This window comes from Muntiacus reevesi, chromosome 10, assembly GCF_963930625.1.
Source record: "Muntiacus reevesi chromosome 10, mMunRee1.1, whole genome shotgun sequence".
In the NCBI taxonomy this organism is placed as follows: domain Eukaryota; kingdom Metazoa; phylum Chordata; class Mammalia; order Artiodactyla; family Cervidae; genus Muntiacus; species Muntiacus reevesi.
This window is the reverse complement of record NC_089258.1, coordinates 10,824,494-10,848,142: the sequence shown is the minus strand read 5'-3', so window position 1 is coordinate 10,848,142 and position 23,649 is coordinate 10,824,494. Positions and strand designations below refer to the sequence as shown.

General features: G+C 43.5%; 1 protein-coding gene across 1 annotated transcript in view; it reads right to left on the bottom strand.

Moving 5' to 3' along the window:
• NTRK2 (neurotrophic receptor tyrosine kinase 2) overlaps positions 1-23,649 on the bottom strand; it is a 388,739-nt gene that overhangs the window by 5,950 nt on the left and 359,140 nt on the right. Inside the window, exon 18 of the mRNA XM_065946651.1 lies at positions 658-816. Within this exon, the coding sequence (XP_065802723.1) occupies positions 658-816 (159 nt within the window). The remainder of the gene's footprint in view (positions 1-657; positions 817-23,649) is intronic.

The following is a 23,649-nucleotide window of genomic DNA, read 5'->3' as shown; positions in this document are numbered from 1 at the left end:
TGGTGGAGAAATAATTTATCTAGATGGAACCCTCCCAAACCACACCCTGGAATTCCAATGGGTTTCAGTTGTACTGGCCTGAGATAGAACCAGGGTCACTTTTGTGCCAGGGAGTCCCAGGGTACAGAAATGAGCAGTCATTTTGGATAATGGAATTGGATAAAAGACAGACTTGGACCTGAAGAAGTGAGGTGCCTGACCAAGAAGTGATGTTTAAATATAGACATAATTGCAAAAGGATTAGAAAAGAAAAACAAAATGCTTGAGTTTTTCACCAGAAGTAATGTACCAGCGAAATGTGCAAAAAAGGAGAGAAGCTTGATAGCTTTTTGGAATAATACCAAAAAACTAGCTGGACTCTCAGGGTGCCAAAATGCCACATCTGCTATCAATTTCCTAGATGAACAGCATGAGATGACTCCTGGATCCCCGCGCCAGAGAATCACAGGCACATCAGCAAATGCTGCTTTTCTCTTTCCAGAACTCTTACGTTTGGAGAGTGACCGTGATACTTAGGTACATGGCAGGCCATGGGGAGGCGCTGCTCCCAACAAAGCCTCAGGGCTGCCACAGGAGAACGCTTCCCGACTTCCAGCCCAGGGATCTCTCTCGGTGTCAGCCCTCTAGGCATCTTGGTGCTGCTCGCCACACACGCACCTCGTTGTTCGACAGCTGGTACCAGGGCTGTTTCCCGTACGTGAAGATCTCCCACAACACGACCCCCAGGCTCCAGACGTCACTTTCGGTGGTGAACTTTCTGTACATGATGCTCTCCGGGGGCATCCAGCGAATGGGCAGCATCGTGTGGCCGCCGACCTGGCAGAAAAGGGGTAGGCAGGACGGCATCAGTCACCTGGAGACTCAGCTCCCATCACCAGGGGGAGAAGTGTGGAAGGGAGATGGGGTGCATTTCCCCCCTTTCCTTTATTTGTATTTACTAATTTTAACTGTTTATCAGGCATAAGGGAGGTACAATTTGTTTATCCTCTCAAGCAACAGAAGCAGAGGGCAAAGAGTGGTCAAAGGAATTTTTCTCACACTGTTTGCAATTCTCTTTCTTAAAACTATATAGGGGCAGAGATCGTGATTGGGTGGATATTCATCTTGTGTAAAACACAAACGCACATACTTTCCATATGAGAATGACTTGATTATCTAATTAACACGATAACTTTGGCCAGGATAACGAGGGTTCAGGATCCAAAATGACCCACCAAGGGACTCTGTTTCCTTAGCAAAGCCATAGCTTCCTTATGCTTTAAACTGTCAGAGCTGGCTTGAACATCCTTGCCACAACCCAGCAAATGGTCAGGGCAGAAATGACTACTCCCATTTTACAGATGAGGCAACTGAGGTTCAGGTTGCTACAGACACAAAGAAATCAGGCCTTTGAGCTCAAGACTACTATGGCACTTCAAAAGTGTGGGTAAGTATCTAATAGGGAAGAATATTTTGTATTCCATTATAAGTTAATCACTAAAGGGATGCTGCGTATAAGCTTAAATTATACATAATGGCCCATCTCTGGGAATCCTGCTTCCCAGCTAATGAGCATTAAGCTAAAATACCTTTGTTTAATTCACAGGAAACATCCTGACCAGGCCCTTCCTCCACTGCTGGGAGGAAGAAATTAACGCACCCCTCCAGAGGAAGATGGGAACCAGGAAATGCTTGACTTTATCCCCTCCCCTCTAGGATAAAAAAGTCTGAATTCTAACACAGGCAAGATGGTTCTTTGGGGCATGAGCCTACCATCTTCTTGGTCTGCTGGCCTTCTGAATAAAGTGATTATTCCTTGCTGCAATGACTCATATCTCAATTATTGGCCTGTAGTGCAGCGAGGAGTGCAAGCTTAGACTCAAAGACAAGTATGGGTTTTGAAAAGCCCATTTTAATAAAAAAAAAAACGCCAAGGCTGAGGCATTACATGGCAACAGCATTAGCACAGGTGAAAAAAAACTTTGACCAAAGAGATTTATTATTTCCTACTTCCTGGAGAAAAAGTAAGAATTCCATGTACAGGTTTGTAGCCCATCAAGGCTATCTGATTTTTGAACCGAGATCAGATTTATGCACCATAGGCCTGTGGGTGGCAGGTTCCACTTTTCATGCTGGTGAACCCTGGCACTACCTGTCCAGATGCCAAGCTGACATTGGGGCAGTGGGTGAGTTCATAGGACTTCAGGGATTAGACTTCCCTGACAACTGCCAGCCCCTGAGTTCTGAGACCAATGCCACCAGTTTCTGCCCAATTACAATTCTCAGTGTCCCTTGGACAGCAAGGAGATCAAACCAGTCCATCCTAAAGGAAATCAACCCTAAATATTCATTGGAAGGACTGATGCTAAAGCTGAAGCTCCAATACTTTGGCCACCTGATGTGAAGAGTCGACTCATTTGAAAAGACCCTGATGCTGGGAAAGACTGAAGGTAGAGGAGAAGGGGACAACAGAGGATGAGATGGTTGGGTGGCATCACTGACTCAATGGACATGACTTTGAGCAAACTCCAGGAGATAGTAAAGGACAGGGAGGCCTGAAGTGCTGCAGTCCATGGGGTCGAAAAGAGTCTGACATGACCGAGCAACAACAACAATAATTCTCATTTCTGACTCATTAAGGGAAAGAAATGGATTAACAGTGCCTAAAAAATGCTGCTCCACTCTGAAGTCCAAGGAGCAGAGAGTGTCAGAGATGTCTAATTTGTTTGGTAATTTCAAATGATGCTCTTATTAGCCAAGAAAGCACACATGTGAAAGAAAGCGTGCCTGCCTTTCTCTGTACAAAGAATACGAGTCTGACAAGTGGAGACATAACTTGCTGGCACAGGGTTAAGGTGCCTCTGTAGTTTTACATTTCAGGATTTAAATGCATCAAAAGTTCGGGTGCTAAGTGTGGGCTTGTTGCCTTCCATCAGATTCCAGTTTCATCACTCTTTCCTCATTCTGCAGGAACAGGTAGTCACTGTAAAATGACCACTGGAGCTGCCTGGACATGCCTGTAAGTGATGATGGTACTCACCGCCAGGGTTGGTGTCTAAAACACAACCTCTACAACCCAGGTTGAGCAGAAAGGATGCTGGTGGTCATAGTGGGACAGCCACATGGGCATGTTTCTGGCTGATGGATATCTGCCCGGCTATGCAACCCTGAAACCGCATGTACCCAGGACTTAGGGAAAGGAAATCTACCAACATTTTCAGATACTTACAAAAACTGGGGACACCAAGCTGGTTTGGGCCCCCAGGTGCTGGCAGCCCACACCCCAGCACCAATGTGGGTGGCAGTGTGGGGAGTTACGTGGTGCAGAGTGACATGGAGTGAGAGGTCTCTGCCTAGCTTTATAGTGAAAAGATATAATTCTATCTTTTATGGGAATAGTGAAATTATTGAAGTTGAAATATTGAAATTAGAAAAATGTTGAAATCAGATAATGCATACTCAGTTGCTTCAGTAGTGTCTGACTTTTTGTGATCCCATGGATTATAGCCCATCAGATTCCTCTGTCCATGGGATTCTCCAGGCAAGAATACATCCAATGAATAGTTGGTCTGTGGTAGTAAAGAGAAGACAGGGATATTATGGACCAGTGTGGTGTTCTTGTGGATACCTGACTCTCAAAGTATTAAGAGCTAGCTCTCCACACTTGCTCTTAAGTCAGACTCTTCCCAGGTGGCACAGTGGTAAACAATCTGCCTTCCAGTGCAGGAGACATGCGTTCAATCCCTGGGTAGAGAAGATCCCCTGGAGAAGGAAATGGCCAGTATTCTTGCCTGGAAAATTCCATGGGCAGCAGAACCTGGAGGGCTAGAGTCCATGGAGTTGCAAAGAGCTGGACACAGCTGACCACACACACACACACACACACACACACTCCACATGTGTTCCTAGGTCAGAGGTGTCAAATATACCATAATCTGTAACCTTCCTCATTTCTTGAAGATCCATAATGAACAGAATTCCCTTGAAGTGTACCAGGAGTTTGGCAGAAAGACTAGATTTAACTTTGTTTAAATTAGGGAACTGAATTAATTTAAATGTGTTTTTGTAGGGGAGAAAGAGAGAGAAAGAGCCACTTACAGACATTCCTAGAACTAGACAGTACAAATCCCACTTTGGGACACATTAAACTACAAAGATGTCAGGCTTTTGTATTCTTTGTGTGATCCCCGCTGTGGTACAGTGGACAATACTCAACTCATGAATTTAGATGGGGGCCAAAAGGTACAGATTTCCAGTTGTAAAATAAATAAGTCCTGGGGTTGCAATGCACAGCATGGTGACTATAGTAAATAATACTATATTGCATATTTGAAAGTAGATCCTGAAAGTGTTCATCACAACAACAACAAAAAATTTACCTATGTTAAGTAGACAGATATTATTAACTAGATTTATTCTGTGGTAGTCATTTTGCAGTACATATGAATATCAATTAGTTATATTGTATACAAATAGAAGGGCTTCCCTGGAGGCTCAGTCAGTAAAGAATCTGCTGCAATGCAGGAGGTTGCCTGCAATGCAAGAGACCAGGGTTCAGTTCCTGGGTCAGAAAGATCCCCTGGAGAAGGAAATGGCAATCCACTCTAGTATTCTTACCTGGGAAATCCCATGGACAGAGGACCCTGGTGGGCTACAGTCCATGGGGTTGCAAGAGTCAGGCATAACTTAGCAACTAAACCACCAGACAAATAGAATGCTATATGTTAAGTATACTTCAATTTAAAAAGCAAAATAGGAAATTCCCTGGTGGTCCAGTGGTTAAGACCCTGCGTTTTCACTGCAGGGGCACAGATTTGATCCCTGGTCTGGGAACTAACTCACATGCCACAAATGAAACTCTGGGCTCCAATACATACTACTCCATGTACTATTTCCTAGCTGGATAAACTTAACCAGTTGCCAAACCTCTCTGTGTCCTAGTTTTTCCAACTATAAAATGTGGGTAATAAACAATATATACCTCCTAGGGTTATCACAAGCTAAATACTCAAGCAGACAATATTTGTGAGGGCTTTTATGAATTTTGATGCACTAAACGATTTCTAGGTGTTGCTTCTTTCACTGGAGCCTTTATTATCTAACTCTCCCAATGGGAAGCAGCCATTCTAGACACATTAAGAAGAGTCAACACTACTGATTTCCCACGTTCCTCCCTTGGTAATGACCAGTGCTGTGGGGCATCTCTCATTACAACACCTACTCTTAAGGGTTCTCTGCCCTGTGTTGCTCATGGCCAAAGAAAAGGCTCCTGTGTCCTTTAAAGGAGAAACAAAAAGACTGAAATTTTGATTTACATGTTTTCCCATCTGATCATTTATTTTACACTTGCAGTCTCTTTGGGACAGATTTTTCACTCTAATGTTTCCAAGAACCCCCTCTGAGATTTCACACATGCCATTATAAATAACTCTCTCCTTGTTCTAATGTCAAATGGGCCAGTGGTGGGAGCATCTAATAAAAGTTCAGACAGGGTTCACGAGTTTTCTAAACCCATTTAGAACCTTTCTGAGTATTTCTTTTGCCACTTTTTCTCAGGAGCTTGGATCATGTCACAACAGTGGCCCCCCAAAAAATAAAAAGAAATAGCCACCCTGGTTACAAAATACTGTCACATTCCAGTCACAGTCACTGGGTGGTTTTTGGATCTCACACCACCACACACTGCTCAGCGACAAACACAATGAGATATTTGTCCTGCGTTGTGCAACTTGGCAGTTGGCCCTCACACTCTTGCTTAAATATTTGTGAGATGGAAAGTGATCCCAAGTATGACATGCAGAGTCAGAACTGCTGCTCTGGTGCCAGGAGAGACCTTCCAGTGATCAACCTTGGTCAGGAATGTGCTCGTCACTAAAGGTACCAGAAGGAGCTGATACAACATGGGAAATCCACTTAACTGGGGAGCTGACTTGGCTTACAGTTTTTATTTTCCTCAACCCAAGAGACTGGAATTTTAGCTCTGTAATTAACCACTTGCCACTACTTTCCCACCATAATCATCTGTCAACACACAGCAGCTTACCTTTACAAAGAATTTCTGCTCAGTGATTTCACTTGAACCCACTAATTACCCTCTTGAGTAGACATCGGCTTGCCTTCATATTATAAATAATGCCCCCAAATTCAGAGAGTTGAAGTGGCTTATCTAGAGCCGTACATATAACTCCTCCCCCAGGACATCTTGTGGTTCATTCTGATGGCTCGCTTTGTGTTTCCGGCTTCTGCAGTCTCCAATCCATGCTCTGAATTCAGCCAGCAAACAGCTGTGGCTCCTCACCCAGGCCAAACCTACTCGTGCCTTTTGGAAAGTTTGATCTATTTTTCTTTTTTAAAAAAATTAATTAATTAATTAATTTTACTTTACAATATTGTATTGGTTTTGCCATATTTGTTTTCTACCTGCTCTGGAATGTCTCTTAAAGGCAAGTTCAAGTTCCATCACTTCAAGGAACTTATCCTCGATGCTATAGCTCAGCGATATTTACAAGTGCTACGGAACCCAGCATGCCTTAGCACAGTTCTGGTAACACCGAGGGCACCTCTATTCTTGCTAATGGATCACATGCCCAAGAGGGAAGGGTGCTGGTCGATCACGTAACGGCTGGCAAGGCATGGGAGGCATTGGTTGGTAAGCAGACCATATCTTTGAGTTTCTTCCGAGTGTTGATATTTGGGGAAGAATTTTCAATGTGTTCCTTTGAAAAGATCAGCATTCAGTGCTTTCCCATCCATTTGCCAATAACTTCTCTAAACTCTTCATTGAACTGCTCTTAGATTAAATGGTTGGAAACTGCCTTACCTAATAGATGCCCCAAATAAGAACCATTCAGTGAAATTCAAATCTTCTTAATAAAATGTAATCCAGAATACTGGTGTTCACAGGGAGTATAAAAACTCTCTAAGTTGTATATGAAATCCCATTCATTCCTCAGTACACCCTAGACATTAATGTACAATTCTGTACATTACCATCTGTACAGTAGATGGGGGAGTCTATGGTGCAGACTTCATGCTAGTTGATCTGGGAATGAAGTTTAGGAAGATGTCATAATGAGTAACATGAGGGAATATTGCTCTGTAAGATAGTCACTGACATCTCATATCCTCTGAAAGTTGGAGACAAAGGACAGAGACTTAGACTTGGAAAGTTAAATGATGGAAAAGGAAAGACTGGCTGGCCATCAAGGCTGCTAATCATTGTGACTTGCTTAAATCAGTGAAGCTAATCAGAACAATGTCTGGAGCCAGTGACCATAAAGAAAAAAAAAAATTCCATACTGCCTAAAGTAAATTAAGTTATAGAAAATAATGGATTCTGTCATTAAAACATCTATGAAAAGAACTGTTTGTTTGTTTCTAAATATTTATTTCTATGACACCTCATAATTTTGATGGTGACATGTATAGGATGATATGGTTAAAAAAGTAAACTGTTCTTGGAAAAATACCTAGACCTAAGCATCCTTTAAATCTATGTGTTTGAAAGGTGTTAAAACAATAAATCCTGGACAAAATACTAAAAGGGCCTTCATAAAGCTGTCTTGTGTCAGAAATTTTGTGTCACAATATTTATTTCTTACCCAAGAAATACTCTTTGGGTACATGCTCTTTGGTCATTAGGTTGTAGATTGTGGAAATTTCCCCATTGCTTAACGTGCAACGGATTTATTTTTCTACATTGAGAAACTAGGATGTAGGAAGGTCAAGGAACTTGCTGAGCAAGTGGAGACATGAATTGGTGACCAGCAGTATTGAAGCCAGCTTTCTAATCCACTATTATTTGGAGCTTAGGTTCTTTCTTATTATTTTCTTTTTAACAAATACACAAAGTATCTCTATCCTTGGTACAAGCTGAAGAGGAATATGCAATCTGTTTTCCAGATACCCTGGTTGATGAGAGGAGGTAACAAGCTTAGCTCTCGTTCTGTTGAGCTTCAGGTAAAACACATCTACCATCTTCCTGGCTCCCTCACTGTCTCTCTTCTCTGACAGCATCTATCCCTTTCAGTGTCGATCCTTCCACTCTATCTCTGAGTCCCTTTCTCTGAATCTTCTCTCAAATCTCACTTGTCCAGTCCCCTTTCAAATGCCAACACTGCCCTTTGTTTTGCCTAGTTCTTTTATCTCCCAAAGCATCATTCCTGTCCTCCCCACAGCTCATTCTCCAACCATGGTGATGCTTACTCTCCCCTCTGTGAATCTCAGAGGCATGGCGGCAGGCTGGAGCCCTTCTATAGATCCAAAGCAAGTGCCCAGCTGGCTTTATAAACACTGATGATTTAAAGGTGAATAAAGTGGCTCAATGGTAAAGAAGAAGAATCTGCCTGCCAATACAAGAGATGTGGGTTCATTCCCTTGGTTAGGAAGATCCCCTGGAGAAGGAAAGGGCAACCCACTCCAATGTTGGGAAATCCCATGGACAAAGGAGCCTGGTAGGCTATGGTCCATGAGGTCACAAAGACTTGGACATGATTTAGCAACTAAACAACAACACAGCTAATGTGGGACCTTCTAAACTCAAGTAGCAAAGATCAACGATGCCTGGGAGGCCACGTTCAACTTGTGGTCTTTAGTGAGTGAGTGATAACTCATTTGGAAGCCAAACATTTTACTCCCTTAGAAACATGCAGGCCAAAGGGCAAGCCCCATTAAGGGATGATTAGCTGTCAGAGGCTTTTGGCTGCATTAAATATTGAAGAAACTCCTGGATCTCCTGGTCATATTCTACACCCACTTGCTTTGTTTCTGCAGTTTCTCCTGAGTTGTTCCTTAAAAATTCATGATATCTGTAAATTTTAAGAAATAGTTGGATCTTATGTATTTACTTATTATGTACTGCATCTGTAATAGGAAGTTAAAAAAAAAAAGGGAGAGAGAAACAATTTGTGCAAAATCTTCTCCTTGGAGAACCTGGACCGCTGTGGTCAGACTGCAAACACTTTATGACCATATCTAGGATCACATCTCCTATTACAAAGAATGATGGGTGCTTCTGTGGCTTGTGGTTACCAAACCAGAGGATGCTTCATGGGAAATGATTCAGCTCTTCCTAGATGCTGTGAATGAATAGAGCTCCGTGAACACAACCATGAATGAATGGGGTCAGGAGGAGTGCCAGGGATAGGCTGGTCACCCTCTCTCTTCCAGTGGGAAATGATTATTGCCTTACCTGAGACTCCTGTCACTTGCAGCCTAGAAAATATTTCATTATCAGTCTGGTCATAGAGGGTGTGACATTAGTTTCAAGCCAAGTGGTTTCTGGATTAGTCAAAATATTTTCTGAATATTTTTTCCCATTGAGAATTCACTTTGTCTTTATTCCACCATGAAATAATAATATAAATGGTGGGAAAATACCTTCTGTTTGTATACATTTTCAGATTTTTCATAGCACTTCCATATCTATTAGTTGCATAATAATGGTACATACCTCAGAATATGGTTATGAAGATTAAATGAGTTGATATTAGAAAAGCTTTGTGGTGCCACAGTGTGATACCATTTGTATGACATTCTTGAGAAGATAGAACTATAGGCCTAGAAAAACTATGGTTGTCAGGACCTGGGAATTTGGGTGGGAGCTTGTCTTACAGATGTATGAGGGAAGTAGGGGTGATGATGACCATGTTCTGAACTCTGATTGTGGCAGCAGTTAAAGGACTGTGTTTGCCAAAACTCAAAACTGTACACTAAAAAAGGTCAATTTAACTATATGCCATAAAGCTCTTAGAATAAGACCTGGTACACATTAATAACAAAAGTACAAACCATATAAGCTATTGTTACGCTAAGAATTTGCTTCCCTGATAATCTTCTGGGGTAAGCCAAGCATGTCCTTTCATCTCAGTTTAAGAGATGAGGAATCTCTGGTCCCAGAGGCAAAGTGACCTACCAGAGACCATACAGGTCAGAAGGCAGAGTCTACACCAGGACCCATCTCTCCAGAAGCATTCTGCCTCCAGTCTGACATGGAGTCAGACTCAGGGCTAGGAAAGGCTCTCTGCATTCATTTGCTCAGGCTGCCATAACAAAACGCCGCAGACTGGGGAGCTAAAACAAGACATTTATTTTCTTACAGTACTCGAACCCAGCATCAAGTTTCCAGCCAGTTCAGTCTCTGGTGAGAGCTCTGGTTCACCAGCAACTTTGTGTAGCTTGTGTGAGTGCAGGCAGAGTGTGAGCTTTTGATGTCTCTTCTTATAAGGACACTAATCCTGCTGATGGGGCCCCATTCTGTGACCTCATTTGACCTCAGTTACTTCCTCAGAGACTGTGTTTAAATGCAGCCACATAGGGGTTAGGGCTTCAAGACCTAAATTTGTTGGGGAGGGACACACTCAGTCCACAGCACTCTGCTTGCCACTGCTCCCCCTTCTGATTCCAGCAAAAACAGCTCCAAAAAGGAGAAGATGCACAGTTCTGATCCAGAAGGCAGATCTGTAATCCTCGGTCAGCATTTTCAGGGCTTCCCAAGTGGTGCTAGTCGTAAAGGACTCACCTCCCCGTGCAAGTAGACAAGAGATGCAAGTTCAATCCCTGGGTCAGGAAGACCCTGGGGAGGAGGGCATGGCAACCCACTCCAGTATTCTTGCCTGAAGAATCTCATGGACAGAGGAGCCTGGCAGGCTGCATTCCACAGGGTCACAAAGAGTTGGACACAACAGAAGCGACTTCACACACACATCAGTTTTTTCATGCCTGCAAGTGAAGGCCCAAGCCACTGCTCTCTTCCCTTCTTGGGTAGTTCTTAACAGTTTCCCTGTTATCCGCTAATTCCAGAGCTTAACAGATGCTGTTTTTCCATAGCAACCCCAGATTCAGCTTGTTTCCCTGTAAACCTCAGGGCAATCTCAGTTCTCATTTTGTCCACCAACTCCACCCCAGCTCCTCTAGGGGTAGCTAAGAGAGAGTAAGCAGACCCTGGGACTTCCCCCATCATTTGTAGATAAAGGGAGAAGGACTTCCCAGACTCCATGTCACCTCAAGTGACATCCCTCATGGGTCCTGCTGCTCCTGCCTGTGATCTCTGTACAATTTCAAGAGCCAACCACCCCAGTCTTAGAAGTGAGTGTAGTTTTCACTTGATTTTACATTCACTCCAATCAGGAGCAAAGAAGTCTTCTCTCAGTAAGGCTTAAAACTGCAATTTTTAAGCTTAAATCATGTTTAAGAATCACATTGGGATCTAGAAACGAGGATTCTTCATTTTATCAAGAAAATGAAATTAAACAGTGCACCAGCCCTGAGCACTTGTCTCATGCATCCAACCTGGGCTGGTGATCTGTTTCACACTTGATAATATACATGTTTCTACTGTTTATAATAGCCAGGGCATGGAAGCAACCTAGATGCCCATCAGCAGACAAATGGATAAGAAAGCTATGATACATATACACCATGGAATATTACTCAGCCATTAAGGAGAGTACATTTGAATCAGTTCTAATGAGATGGATGAAACTGGAGCCCATTATACAGAGTGAAGTAAGCCAGAAAGATAAACACCAATACAGTATACTAACGCATATATATGGAATTTTAAAAGATGGTAATGAGAACCCTATATGCAGGACAGAAAAAGAGACACAGAGGTATAGAACAGACTTTTGGACTCTGTGGGAGAAGGCAAGGGAGGGAGGTGGGTGGGGGGATCAGGATGGGGAACACATGTAAATCCATGGCTGATACATGTCAATGTATGGCAAAAAACACTACAATATTGTAAAATAATTAGCCTCCAACTAATAAAAATAAATGAAAAACAAAAACAACAACAAAAAAGAAAATGAAATTAAGCAGTGATAATATCCCCCTTTCTCTGACTGCTTCCCCACGCCTTATCCCACTAACTCTTATCCATTTTGATGGGGAGTTTCCCAAGTGGACCAATGGGAAGATGAAGCCTTGGGAAATAATGAAGACAGCAGGCAGCCTGACGTGTGGTCCCTGTACCCCTACATCACTCAGCAATGGGAACTTGTACATTCTAATGATACATGCCTCATCCACCTGCCATTATTCTAGTGTTCAATATAACTGAGCTTACAGCCTCTTAAGCATTATGGGTTTTAGCCCAAGAGATCATCTGACTCTTTTTTTTTGTTTGTTTGTTTGTTTGTTTTTTCAGGTGTACATGGAACATTTATTAAAATAAACCATCCACTGAGTCATAAAGCAAGTATGAACAAATGTCAGATTATTCCTTCCAAAACCCATAATCTCTATCCAATCATAAGGAAACTATCAAAATGAAATTCAGGGACGTTCTACAAAATACCAACAGATACTTCTCAAAACTGTGAAAGTTATAAAAACAAAGAGGACTGAAAAATTATATGGACCAGGGGAAACCAATGAGCATAATGACTAAATACAGTTTGTTAGCCTGGTTTGGATGATGCAAGAGGAAAACAACAGTATAGTTCTTACATTTAAGGCATGTTATTTTTTACATCCAATCTGACAATCTTTGCTTTTAAAAATATCTCACTCATTTACAGTTAACGTAATTACTAACATTAGGTTGACCGAAATGTTCATCTAGGTTCTTCTGTAAGGTGGTACAGAAAAACCCAAATGAACTTTTTGGCCAACTCAATATTTGCATTTTTGTTTTGTTTTTTAATATCTGCATTTAAACCTACCGTCTTACTCTTTTTTTTTTTTAATTTTATTTTATTAGTTGGAGGCCAATTACTTCACAACATTTCAGTGGGTTTTGTCATACATTGACACGAATCAGCCATTGAGTTACACGTATTCCCCATCCCGATCCCCCCTCCCACCTCCCTCTCCACCCGACTCCTCTGGGTCCTCCCAGTGCACCAGGCCCAAGCACTCGTCTCATGCATCCCACCTGGGCTAGTGATCTGATTCACCATAGATAATATACATGCTGTTCTTTTGAAACATCCCACCCTCACCTTCTCCCACGGAGTTCAAAAGTCTGTTCTGTACTTCTGTGTTTCTTTTTCTGTTTTGCATATAGGGTTATCGTTACCATCTTTCTAAATTCCGTATATATGTGTTAGTATGCTGAAATGTTCTTTATCTTTCTGGCTTACTTCACTCTGTATAATGGGCTCCAGTTTGAATCAGTTCTAATGAGATGGACTCATCTGACTCTTTAGTACTTGAGACCAAAGCATTGCATCCTTTCACAGTGAAAAGCCAACAGGGACCGACCAGTCACAAGCAAAGGCAACCAGGAAAGCAGAAACCATATAGATTCGTGTCACTGTCTAGGTGATCACATTATGTCAGTTTAGTTCCAAAATTCCAGTGTGAAATTGCTCTATGGAAGTAACTCAGAAAGGCTGGATTCTGGCTAACTTTAAGTAAAGGAAGAAATCAGTGATTTTCCAACAGTGTGTGTGTGGGGAGGAGCTTCTCTGTACTACAAACAGCATTCTCAGTCATCAGTGGTAGCTACTGTGATTCTTGCTGTTCTCAAGGCACTCTGTTTAGTACACAGGCAAATAAGGTTTCTGGTTGGATACCACACATCTGCCCCACCATTAACCCCAGCTTGTTAGTTAACACTGAGGACCCTGTCAGAATGCACATTCCACCATCAACCAGAGATGAGGACTTAATACACCAGAGCCCGTTAAAAATGAGTAAGTTATCTTTCTTCCCAGTTCATTCTAATACAGAAACTGATGTCTGTGTCCATGTGAATGTAACATTAGTGGGAAAGTTGCTTTCTCCAGGGAGCTCTGAATGCCTGCCTGGCATCATTATGGTCCTTTTCTGCTATGTCTGTGATATATGAAATGTGCAGCGATTGTGACCTTGGTTATAAAAGACACTGTGATTTCCTAGGATGATTGTGAAAGCTAAGAAGTCATGTAACACAAGTAACTCTCAATTACAGAGTCCCCATGCTGTGCATGATGTTCTGTGCTAAAGACAATACTTACACTTAAATTTCATTTTTTCGTACCTCTCCCAATATACCGACAGATAAAATATACTCATAGAAAAAGTACATATTATAAGAAGCAGCTGTTTTGTAATTGTGAAACTGAAACTCAGTTTCTGACCAGCAGCTTTTCTTTTCAGCGTGGACAGCAAACAGTTAATAACAGTGGCTGCTGAGTGTTATGGAAAATCAGTGTCTCTGGATGCCTCTTAAGTCATCCTACCAAACCACCTACAACTGCAGAAAGAAGTAAAAGACCAGAGGTTGGGGAGGACCTGGGACCATGTGTCTACAGGCCTAGCACAAGGTACTTATAGCCGCTGTGGAATTTCTTTAAAGTCTTTAAAGGAATTTAAAGGTAAACAAAGAGTTTATTTCATCTTTAACACCTTATATAACTGTTGCATTCGATTCCATAGCGCATTAAGAAAAGTGATGATTTCTCCCTAAATCATGTATTAAAATTGATACTTCAGAAACCTAGGTCATGCTGACTTTGTACCTTCATGAGTTCCTGTTCTGGACACGCCAACTTGTGTCCAGAGTCTAGGCAGATACCTGTTTGAGAGGCATTGGTGGCAGAAAACAAAGGCTTTTAGAGTCAACAGATCTGGTTTCTTACTCTAGCTCAGCCAGTTACTAAGTGAGTGTAAATAAATTACTTCCTATCATAGTATCTTTCATCATATATACATAGGAATAAAATCTTATAAGCCTGAATCAAGCCTATACCCTTTCCCAACAGGCTAAGTTTTAGAAAAGCTGGTAAACAGCCCAGTGGCCAGAAATAGGCAAAAAGAAATATTCTAGCAGTCACTTTGGGATGACAATGATAAGCCTGCACCAGGATCCTACACAGTCCTGAGGGGCCCCTTTCCCACTGTGGTCCGTGTAGACCCTCCCTCCTGGGGGTGCCCAGCACGGTGTCCTGCATCACAGCCCGGGGGTCTTCTCTGGTGCTGACAAGACTCTCCATGTGACTTTGGCCAAGGCATCACCTCCCTCTAAGTCCTAGGTTTTTCACATATAGAAGAGAGACCCTGTCGTTATCTGTGAGGCTCCAGTGAGGCAGCTGAGATAAAATGTCTTACGTGGTAATACCCGATCCACGTGGCTTTATTTTAGTACATATCGACTCACTTGCATTTAAGTACCACAAGCACTTTGGGGAAACAACGTTGGATGAGATTAGGTCCTTGCCCTCGGGAGCTTGCTCTATAATCATAACACAAGCTGGGGAACTGATGCTATGGTGGAAATGTGACCAGCGGCTAGGGCTTGTACACTGGTGCCTTTCGGTCCACTCCTTAATCTACTCTTGCTTCCAGACCCCTTCCATTTAGAAGTTGATATTAGGATGCCTGAACATTTGCCACTGTGTCCAGAGGGTCACAGGAAAGGGAGCGTATTGGGAAAGAGCAAGAAAGAAAGTTGTCAAAGAAGATCAAGGTCCTGATTCTCTGTTGAAGTTTCTGAGAAGGAGTTGGTCACACTGCCCCACAGAGGCTGTGATGGCAAGGGTGTGTTAAGCTTTCTGGCTAATGGTCAACATCCAGATACTTTATACATAAGATCTCACTGAGCTGCCCTGAACCACAAACTGAGCCAATGCAGGGATGCCGAGGACACATAAGTCAGGAATCACCATCAGCAGCATGTGATGGAATGGGATCAGTGGCTTAGTCACAGAATGAGGATAGGGAGGCCTCACTTTTATCCCTTCCTAGAAGTCCTGAAGCATGCAGTCAAGGGTTGGTGAACTCTAAGAAGTCCTTCTGAGGATATCCTTCAAAAGACATCTCAACTCTCTTCATTTCTTTCCACCCCTATGTTGATCTCCTGGTCCTTTCCCTCCCTCAGTCACTGTGTCAGCTTCCTAACTGCTCTATCACTTTTCTCTTTTTATTTATTTATTTATTTATTTTTTGGTTGTGTTGTGTGAAAAGGCAGAGGAACCAGAGACCAAACTACCAACATCTGCTGGATCATCGAAACAGCAAGCGAGTTCCAGAAAAACATCTACTTCCACTTTATTGACTACGCCAAAACCTTTGACTGTATGGATCACAACAAACTGGAAAATTCTGAAAGAGATGGGAATACCAGACCACCTGACCTGCCTCTTAAGAAATCTGTATGCAGATCAGGAAGCAACAGTTAGAACTAGACATGGAACAACAGACTGGTTCCAAATAGGGAAAGGAGTATGTCAAGGCTGTATTTTGTCACCCTGCTTATTTAACTTATATGCAGAGTACATCATGAGAAATGCTGGGGCTGGATGAAGTACAAGCTGGAATCAAGATTGCCAAGAGAAATATCAATAACCTCAGATAAGCAGATGACACCACCCTTATGGCAGAAAGCGAAGAAGAACTAAAGAGCCTCTTGATGAAAGTGAGAGGAGAGCGAAAAAGTTGGTTTAAAACTCAACATTCAGAAAAATAAGATCATGGCATCTGGTCCCACCATCTCATGGCAAATAGATGGGGAAACAGTGGAAACAGTGTCAGACTTTATTTTTTTGGGCTCCAAACTCACTGCAGATGATGACTGCAGCCATGAAATTAAAAGACACTTACTCCTTGGAAGAAAAGTTATGGCCAACCTAGACAGCATATTAAAAAGCAGAGACATTACCTTGTCAACAAAGGTCCATTTAGTCAAAGCTATGGTTTTTCCAGTAGTCTTGTATGGATGTGAGAGTTGGACTACAAAGAAAGCTGAGCACTGAAGAATTGATGCTTTTGAACTGTGGTGTTGGACTCCTTGAGAGTCCCTTGGACTGCAAGGAGATCCAACCAGTCCATCTGAAAGGAAATCAGTCCTGAATATTCATTGGAAGGACTGATGCTGAAGCTGAAACTCCAACACTTTGGCCACCTGACGCAGAGAACTGACTCATTGGAAAAGACCTGGATGCTGGGAAAGATTGAAGGTGGGAGGAGAAGGGGACAACAGAGGATGAGATGGTTGGATGGCATCACCCACTCAATGGACACAAGTATGAGTAAACTCCGGGAGTTGGTGATGGACAGGGAGGCACGGCATGCTGCAGTCCATGGGGTCACAAAGAGTCAGACACTACTGAGCGACTGAGCGGTCCGGCCTTTCTCTGGTTGCGGTGAAGTGGGGTGGGGGCGGGCATGTGCCGCTCTGCATTATGGTTCACAAGCTTGTCTTCGGTGCATTCTCCTGTTGCAGGTGGGCTCTCGGATGCATGGGCTTCGGTAGTTGCAGCACTCAGGCTCAGGAGTTGTGGTGCAGGGGCTCAGTTGCTCCGTGGCACGCGGACTCTTCTCTTGACCAAGATTCGAATCCATGTCCTCTGCATAGGCAGGCAGATTTTCATCCACGGCACCACCAGGGAAGTCCTATCATTTCCCTTCTTAACTTTCTCCAAACCACTGTCCATACAGTAGCCAGAGCAATGGTCTTAAAATATTAATTGTATCAACTCCTTTGTTTTTCTGCTATAAACTCTCCAATGACTTTGCATTGCCTTTAGGATAAAATGAAATGTCACTGGAGTGTCTGAGGGCACCCTAGCTGTTCTCAGCGCCTCCTCCCATCTTCTCTTTACCCCTTTTCTGACAGTAACCTCCATTAAATGTCCTTAATGTTTCCTCACCATGGGTCCTTCACACATGCAGCTCCTCAGTTTTTACTTGGTTGACGTCTATGAGTTCATTAGGACTAAACTTAAGTACTTTTGATGCTTAAAAGCAAGTTGGACTCTCAGGGAGCTCCCGCGGTACAAATAGCTTATTTGTATGGTCACATGCTTGCCTATCTCCCTCTGCCTCTGACTGCAAACTTTCTGAAGAAAGCACTAGCCGGTGCCTGTATGCTCAACAAATATTTGTTAAATAAAACAGTTGCATCTGGCTCCCCAGCGGTCTAGTCTTGGTAGACAGACACTACAGTATGAAATAAATATGGAAGAAGAAGAAGGGCCAAAACCTCAAAGGCATCTTCCTGTCAACCCTCCTTGGGTCTGTCAGCACACAGTCCTTGGAGCCCGGATGGGTACGGGATGGGGACAGAAGGGGAAGGACAGTAGCCAATTTGCTTGGAGAGCGACACCCGTTTCTAATTTAAACTGCAAATAAGGAATGGAAACAGACATGTGTTGTACACAGAGTAACAAACATATGGGACCAGTTACCAAAAAAAGCCACGGAAGCCTGGAGATCAATGAGTTGAAGTGACACCTCGGGAGAGGAGAGGGTGTAAGGGTGTGGGGAGGAGTCAGACAGGCAAAGGGCTGGTGTTCTGTCCTGGGGGTTCCCGTCCCTCTGCTCACCCTGGGGTGTGTCCCATTGGCCATCCCAACTTCTCTGGATGAAGCCTTCTTACTCCGGCCTCATCAGAACCTCCCCATGGGAGGGGCTTGTGGGGAGGGGGCGAGGTTGGGGGCAGACACAGGTGGGAGGGGCTGGACTGGAAGCTGTCCTGGATATACCACCAGTACCTCGTCTCCGTGGCTGGGGAAGTAAGGGGGCAGATAGAGACTGATGAGAGGAGGGCTAAAGCCCTCAAACCTCCACTCAGCATCACCCTGCCTCCTGCATCATCTGCCCTCTGATTCTCACCGACTGCTGTAGCTACATAGCCTTATATCCTGAGCAGAGTGCTTGGAGTAACTAAAGCCTGGAGAAATTCAGCTAAAAGCCAAACCCGCATCTTCAAAGGACTATCCATTTCCATCTCGGCAGATAATATTTTAAAAAGCTATCATGACATGTTTTGGATTCTCAAATCCTCATTGCACAGAGGAGATTGATCTGTTTCATCGACTTGACAATCATTTGTTTGTTTTGGTATCACTCATTCATTTAGCAACAATCTATTAAGCTACCTGGACCGGGTGCTGAGCAATGCTATGGGCACTGGGGTGAGACGTCCATCAGCTCCATGTTCTCATGAAGCCCTCAGTTTAATGAGAGGTACAGACCATACATCAATAAACAGATATCTATGCCTGATAATGCCAGGGGTGAGAAACACTAAGGAAAAGGAGGTGAATAGATGGATAGGCTAGAGGGGCAGTAATAATTTAAACAGGAAGCTCAGCAAAGGGTATTCTAAGCAGGGAAAATCTAAACATAAATCTGAAAAAAAGTGAAAGAACAAGACATGCAAATACCAGGAAGAAGGGCTTTCCAGGCACTAGACTGAATGGGTAAAAAGGTCATGAAGTGGGAGTAAACTTTGTTTGGACAGTAAGGAGACCAGTGTGACTGTAGTGACTATAGCAAGGGGGGTGATAGGTAGGAATGGGTGTGGCATGTTACTAGGGTCGTCACTGGTGGGGTTTTATGTAAGGGCACAGCTTCACTGAGTGGCATGTCTATAGCTGTGTATGTGTATCTGTATCTTAACTTCTATATCTAAATAATATGCTACATTCCAGATAGTATTTTAAGGCAAGCTACTTAACATTGTTTTAAAGCAAACACATAATCTATGACCTAACTATCATTGCTATTCACTCAGGAGAGAAACTAAGACACACACATCTGAGTGCACAATCAGAATCAGAGTCTGAGGTGGCAAAGGGAGAGCCCAAACCCACAAATCTTGCCTCTTTCTCTTTGATTTTCCCCCTTGTTTTGCATCACTTTCCCAAATCCATCTGGTGGATGACCAGCCAGGCAAGCCAGTTTTCTCTGAGTCCTGCTCAGGAGGAAATCCCTTCTTCCTCCATCCACACAACTCGACAGCGATAACCGATACTTTCTTTTGCAGAAAGTGATGGATTCAGGAAACAAAGTGAGTCTGACCACACAGGTCCCTCGCTCTTTCTGTCAATGGAAGGAGGAGGGGGCAGGAGAAAAGATTCTTTAACTTCTAGTCCCTTAAGTAGCACAGAAACATTCCTGAGTTTCTCAGGACCCTGAGTTATAGCCCCCATGATGCTGAGCTTTGGGATTTATGCTGATGGTCCCAGCACACTTCTCTCTGTCAGTATATAAGTAGGAGGTGCCCTCCACATTACCTTGCTTTTTCTGATTACTCCCCCAATATTCCATCATTATATGATTACATCTCTGCTGAGGTCACCCCTTGACTACTAAAAAATTTGAGCTTCCTTTGAGGAAGAAAACTACCCTGGTGGTATCCCAGGGGAATTAGGAAAAGATTTCAGAGCCTTGGAGTCCTTAACACTTGTCTATTCCTGTTCTTTCTTTGTGTATTTTGCTTCCTGCCTCTCAATCCCTCAGTCAACCTCCTATGACATTTTTTTTTTTTTCCTGCAAATTCCCTCCAAGGTCTCTATGCCTGCCAATTATATTTTGTTTATACCAAATCATCCATTTAGGTACAGATCATTGGCATTTAGCATATGACATTTACTGGTTAATATCTACTTGACTCCATTTACGGAAATAGCTTGCATGAAACACATAAAGGTCTTCAAGCACTCCTAATCTCCTCTGTGAACACAGACTCGGGGATAACAATTCTCTTCAGTCCTGAATTTGTCTTCAGAGATGAAGACAAGAACACTCCAGAGAAGGGCAAGGTTTATACAGAACAAACAAGCTACTGCAAATTAACTGAACACTGGGGGGGAAAGATCAGAAACGATTCCCAACTTAAGAATGTTGAACTTTAAAACAATCTGTGCCCCTTTCCAATGGTAGTGTGTCTTCTGCTTACCTAAAGGTTAAATGTCCTCAAATTTCTTTCCTTTTGACTCCCTGTCTTTCCCTTCTTCTTCCCTAAATATCACAGCTATCCTCACGGACCACCCTGTGCATGTGTATATTAGTTGCTGTCATGTCTGACTCTTCGCGACTCCCATGGAATATAGCTCATCAGGCTCCTCTGTCCATGGGGTTCTCCAGACAAGAATATTGGAGTGGACTGTCATTCCCTCCTCCAGGGGACCTTCCCAACTCAGGGATTAAACCCAGGTCTCCAGCATTGCAGGCAGATTCTTTACCATCTACGCTTCCAGGGAAGCCCACTGACCACCATATTTTGGTTCAAAGCTAAGAGTCACCATTGATTTCCTATTCTCCCTCATTGCCCACATCCAAGTCCTCATTAGGTTCTTTCAGTTCGACCTGCAAAGCATGCCCTGAATGTGCCCACGTGCTCACATCCAGAGTTACATAATCCAAGCCTCCTTGCGCATGTACTCAAACTTCTGCGGTTGCCTCCTCTAAGCTCTTCTAGCGCTAACCTCCATGTGCTGTCACAACCCAGAGGGCAACTAACCCGAGTTACTCTTACCGTAGCCTGGCCTGATGTTGAAGCATCCTTCGAAGACAACCTTACCTGCTCCCAGAAACTCCTTCCTGGTCTTGGTGGTCTGATCTACCACCTCTGTCCCATAGCAATGACTTAGTGAATGACCTCTCTCTTTGCCCTGGGGTCATATGCCTTTGACCTATGACCTTTGCCTATGACCGTAATTTGAATAAAACTGAATCCTGGAGCAATAAAATGACAAAAAAGCATACATTCAAGTGATTAGTTCTTCATGGGCTATATTTGGTCAAACTTTCGAAGATAGGAATGTTTATTTTTTGAGAAATTTATGGAAGACTTTTAATCAATTTGCTAAACACGTTAGTGGTCACTTCATCACCTCTCTAAATAAAATCACTAAAGTTGCACCATTATTTTTAAATGGGAAAAGTGGTTACCCTGGAGGAAAAAAAATAGGTTCAGCAGAAAAGGAACCCAAAGTGATCTTTATAAAGTAAACTGCCATGGACAGACAGCAGCAACTAATAGCATCTGGGAAGACCACACACCCACACATCTGAGGCTCTCACTAGCGGAGAGCCTCACGGGTCAGACTCTTAACGATCTCTGCTAATGAAAACTCAACCAATCAGAACTGGTCTCATTCTGAGAGTTATCCTCTTGGGGTGTTCAGAAATTACCAGCAAGCTTGCTTTGCATTTATATCACCCACGATCCTGGTCAGGAAAACTAGAAGTTTATTCAGCTGGAGGGAAGTAGGCTAAGGGGTGACCAAACATCATTTTCAGGTGAGGGGGCAGAACCTTCAGGAGAGCAATGCCTGACTGCTCGCACTCAAGGGCAGGTCAAGGAAAGGTGACAGACTAACATCTCACATTTGATATAATCAGCTTCTTGACATGAATGCCCAATAGGTCATTAACTGCCTGAGTGCTCAGTGAGGGCAGCTGTGAAGTCCCCTGCCCTGCATCCTCTGATGCTCTGGGTTGAGATACCCAGTGGAACTTTCCCAGTTGTCCCCTGATTTAAAAATTCCAGTCTCCAGCATAGGGAAAAGGAGCTCTGGGCACTTCATATTCTAGAGAAAGTCTCTCTATCAGTCAGAGTCGAGCACCTGAAAGCTGGACCAGACTCCTGCTCCTGTAATAGAAAAATCCCTTCAGTAACCACGTACAGATTCCTCCCCTCTCTGTCTGTGTGGGGAGAAAACTGGGGAGGGGAAGGAACAAGGGTAATGGATTCACTGGTCTGGGGGCCACTGGAGGAGTGTATGATACCAACCACATGACGATCTAGAAAAAGCAAAGCTATGGACATAGTAAAAAGATCAGCAACTGATATGCTAGAGGAAGGAAGGGATGAATAGGCGGAGCACAGAGGATATTAAGGGCATGGCAACTATTCTGTATGATACTATAATGGTGGCTATATGTCATTTAAATTCGTAAAAACCCATAAGGTTTCCCAGGCATACAGGCTTCCCAGGTGTCACAGTGGCAGAGAATTCACCTACCAATGCAGGAAATGCAAGAGACACAGGTTTGATCCATGTCGGGGGTAGCACTGTACCATGGATAAATGAGGTGCTTCTTGTAGAAAATTCCTTTACTTTACTGAGTCAATTCACCGTATGTCAAATTCTAAGGAATGAGAATGGTAGCAGAAAAGAGAGTTTCTCCATGCAGCAGAACCTGAAGTCAAGGGTTCTTGTCGCCTTCCTTCTCAGGGAGTGCAACACCAGGGAAGCCAGGGCTAGGGGAGAGGAGAGTGAGGCAGGGAAGGAGGCAGAGGCAGGAAGAAGAGTTGCTGAGCTGACTCCTACGTGGTGTCTGTGTGCTGACCGCCCGCAGGCTGCTTCTGAGAGGCTACGGGAATACTGGGTCTCAAGAGAGTCTGATTGAAGAGAAGATTGGGGAATAACTTATCTATAGGCTCCTGACTCCTATTACTCAGAGGTTCCAACACCGAGTCTTGGCTTCCCTGAACTTCTATGTCAAGTGAGCTTACGTAGGCATCAGAGTGAGTCCAATAGAGTTTGATATCTCAGTATCAACGGAGAGGCACCAAGCCATGAGGTGAGAGGTACATAATATGGGTGAGATGTAAGGCACTGTGGAGTCAGCTGGGGAACCCACACACAGCTGGTCATTGCAACAGGAGCTGGAGCAGAATGAAGGGGCCAATAGTCCCAAAGACAGGCAAAGCCAAGAGGATCTGAAGCAGGGCATGAAATGTATCTGCTGCAGGAGGGGAGTTGAGCAACAACACCCCACTATCTCTTCCTTCTTCTGCCATTCCATCCTGGCTGGAGCCACCTTTCCCCACCCAGGTTAATAGACCCATCATTGCTTAAGCAGCCTCAGGTTATTCCAACCTCTTCTTAAATTTTCTTTGCTGAAGACAAAATCAGTCCCCATGTCAGGGTGACTTGGCACTCCTTCCATCTTATGCCTGGATTCACTCTTGTTCTTCAGCCCCAAGGGCTGGCAAGCATCTGTGCT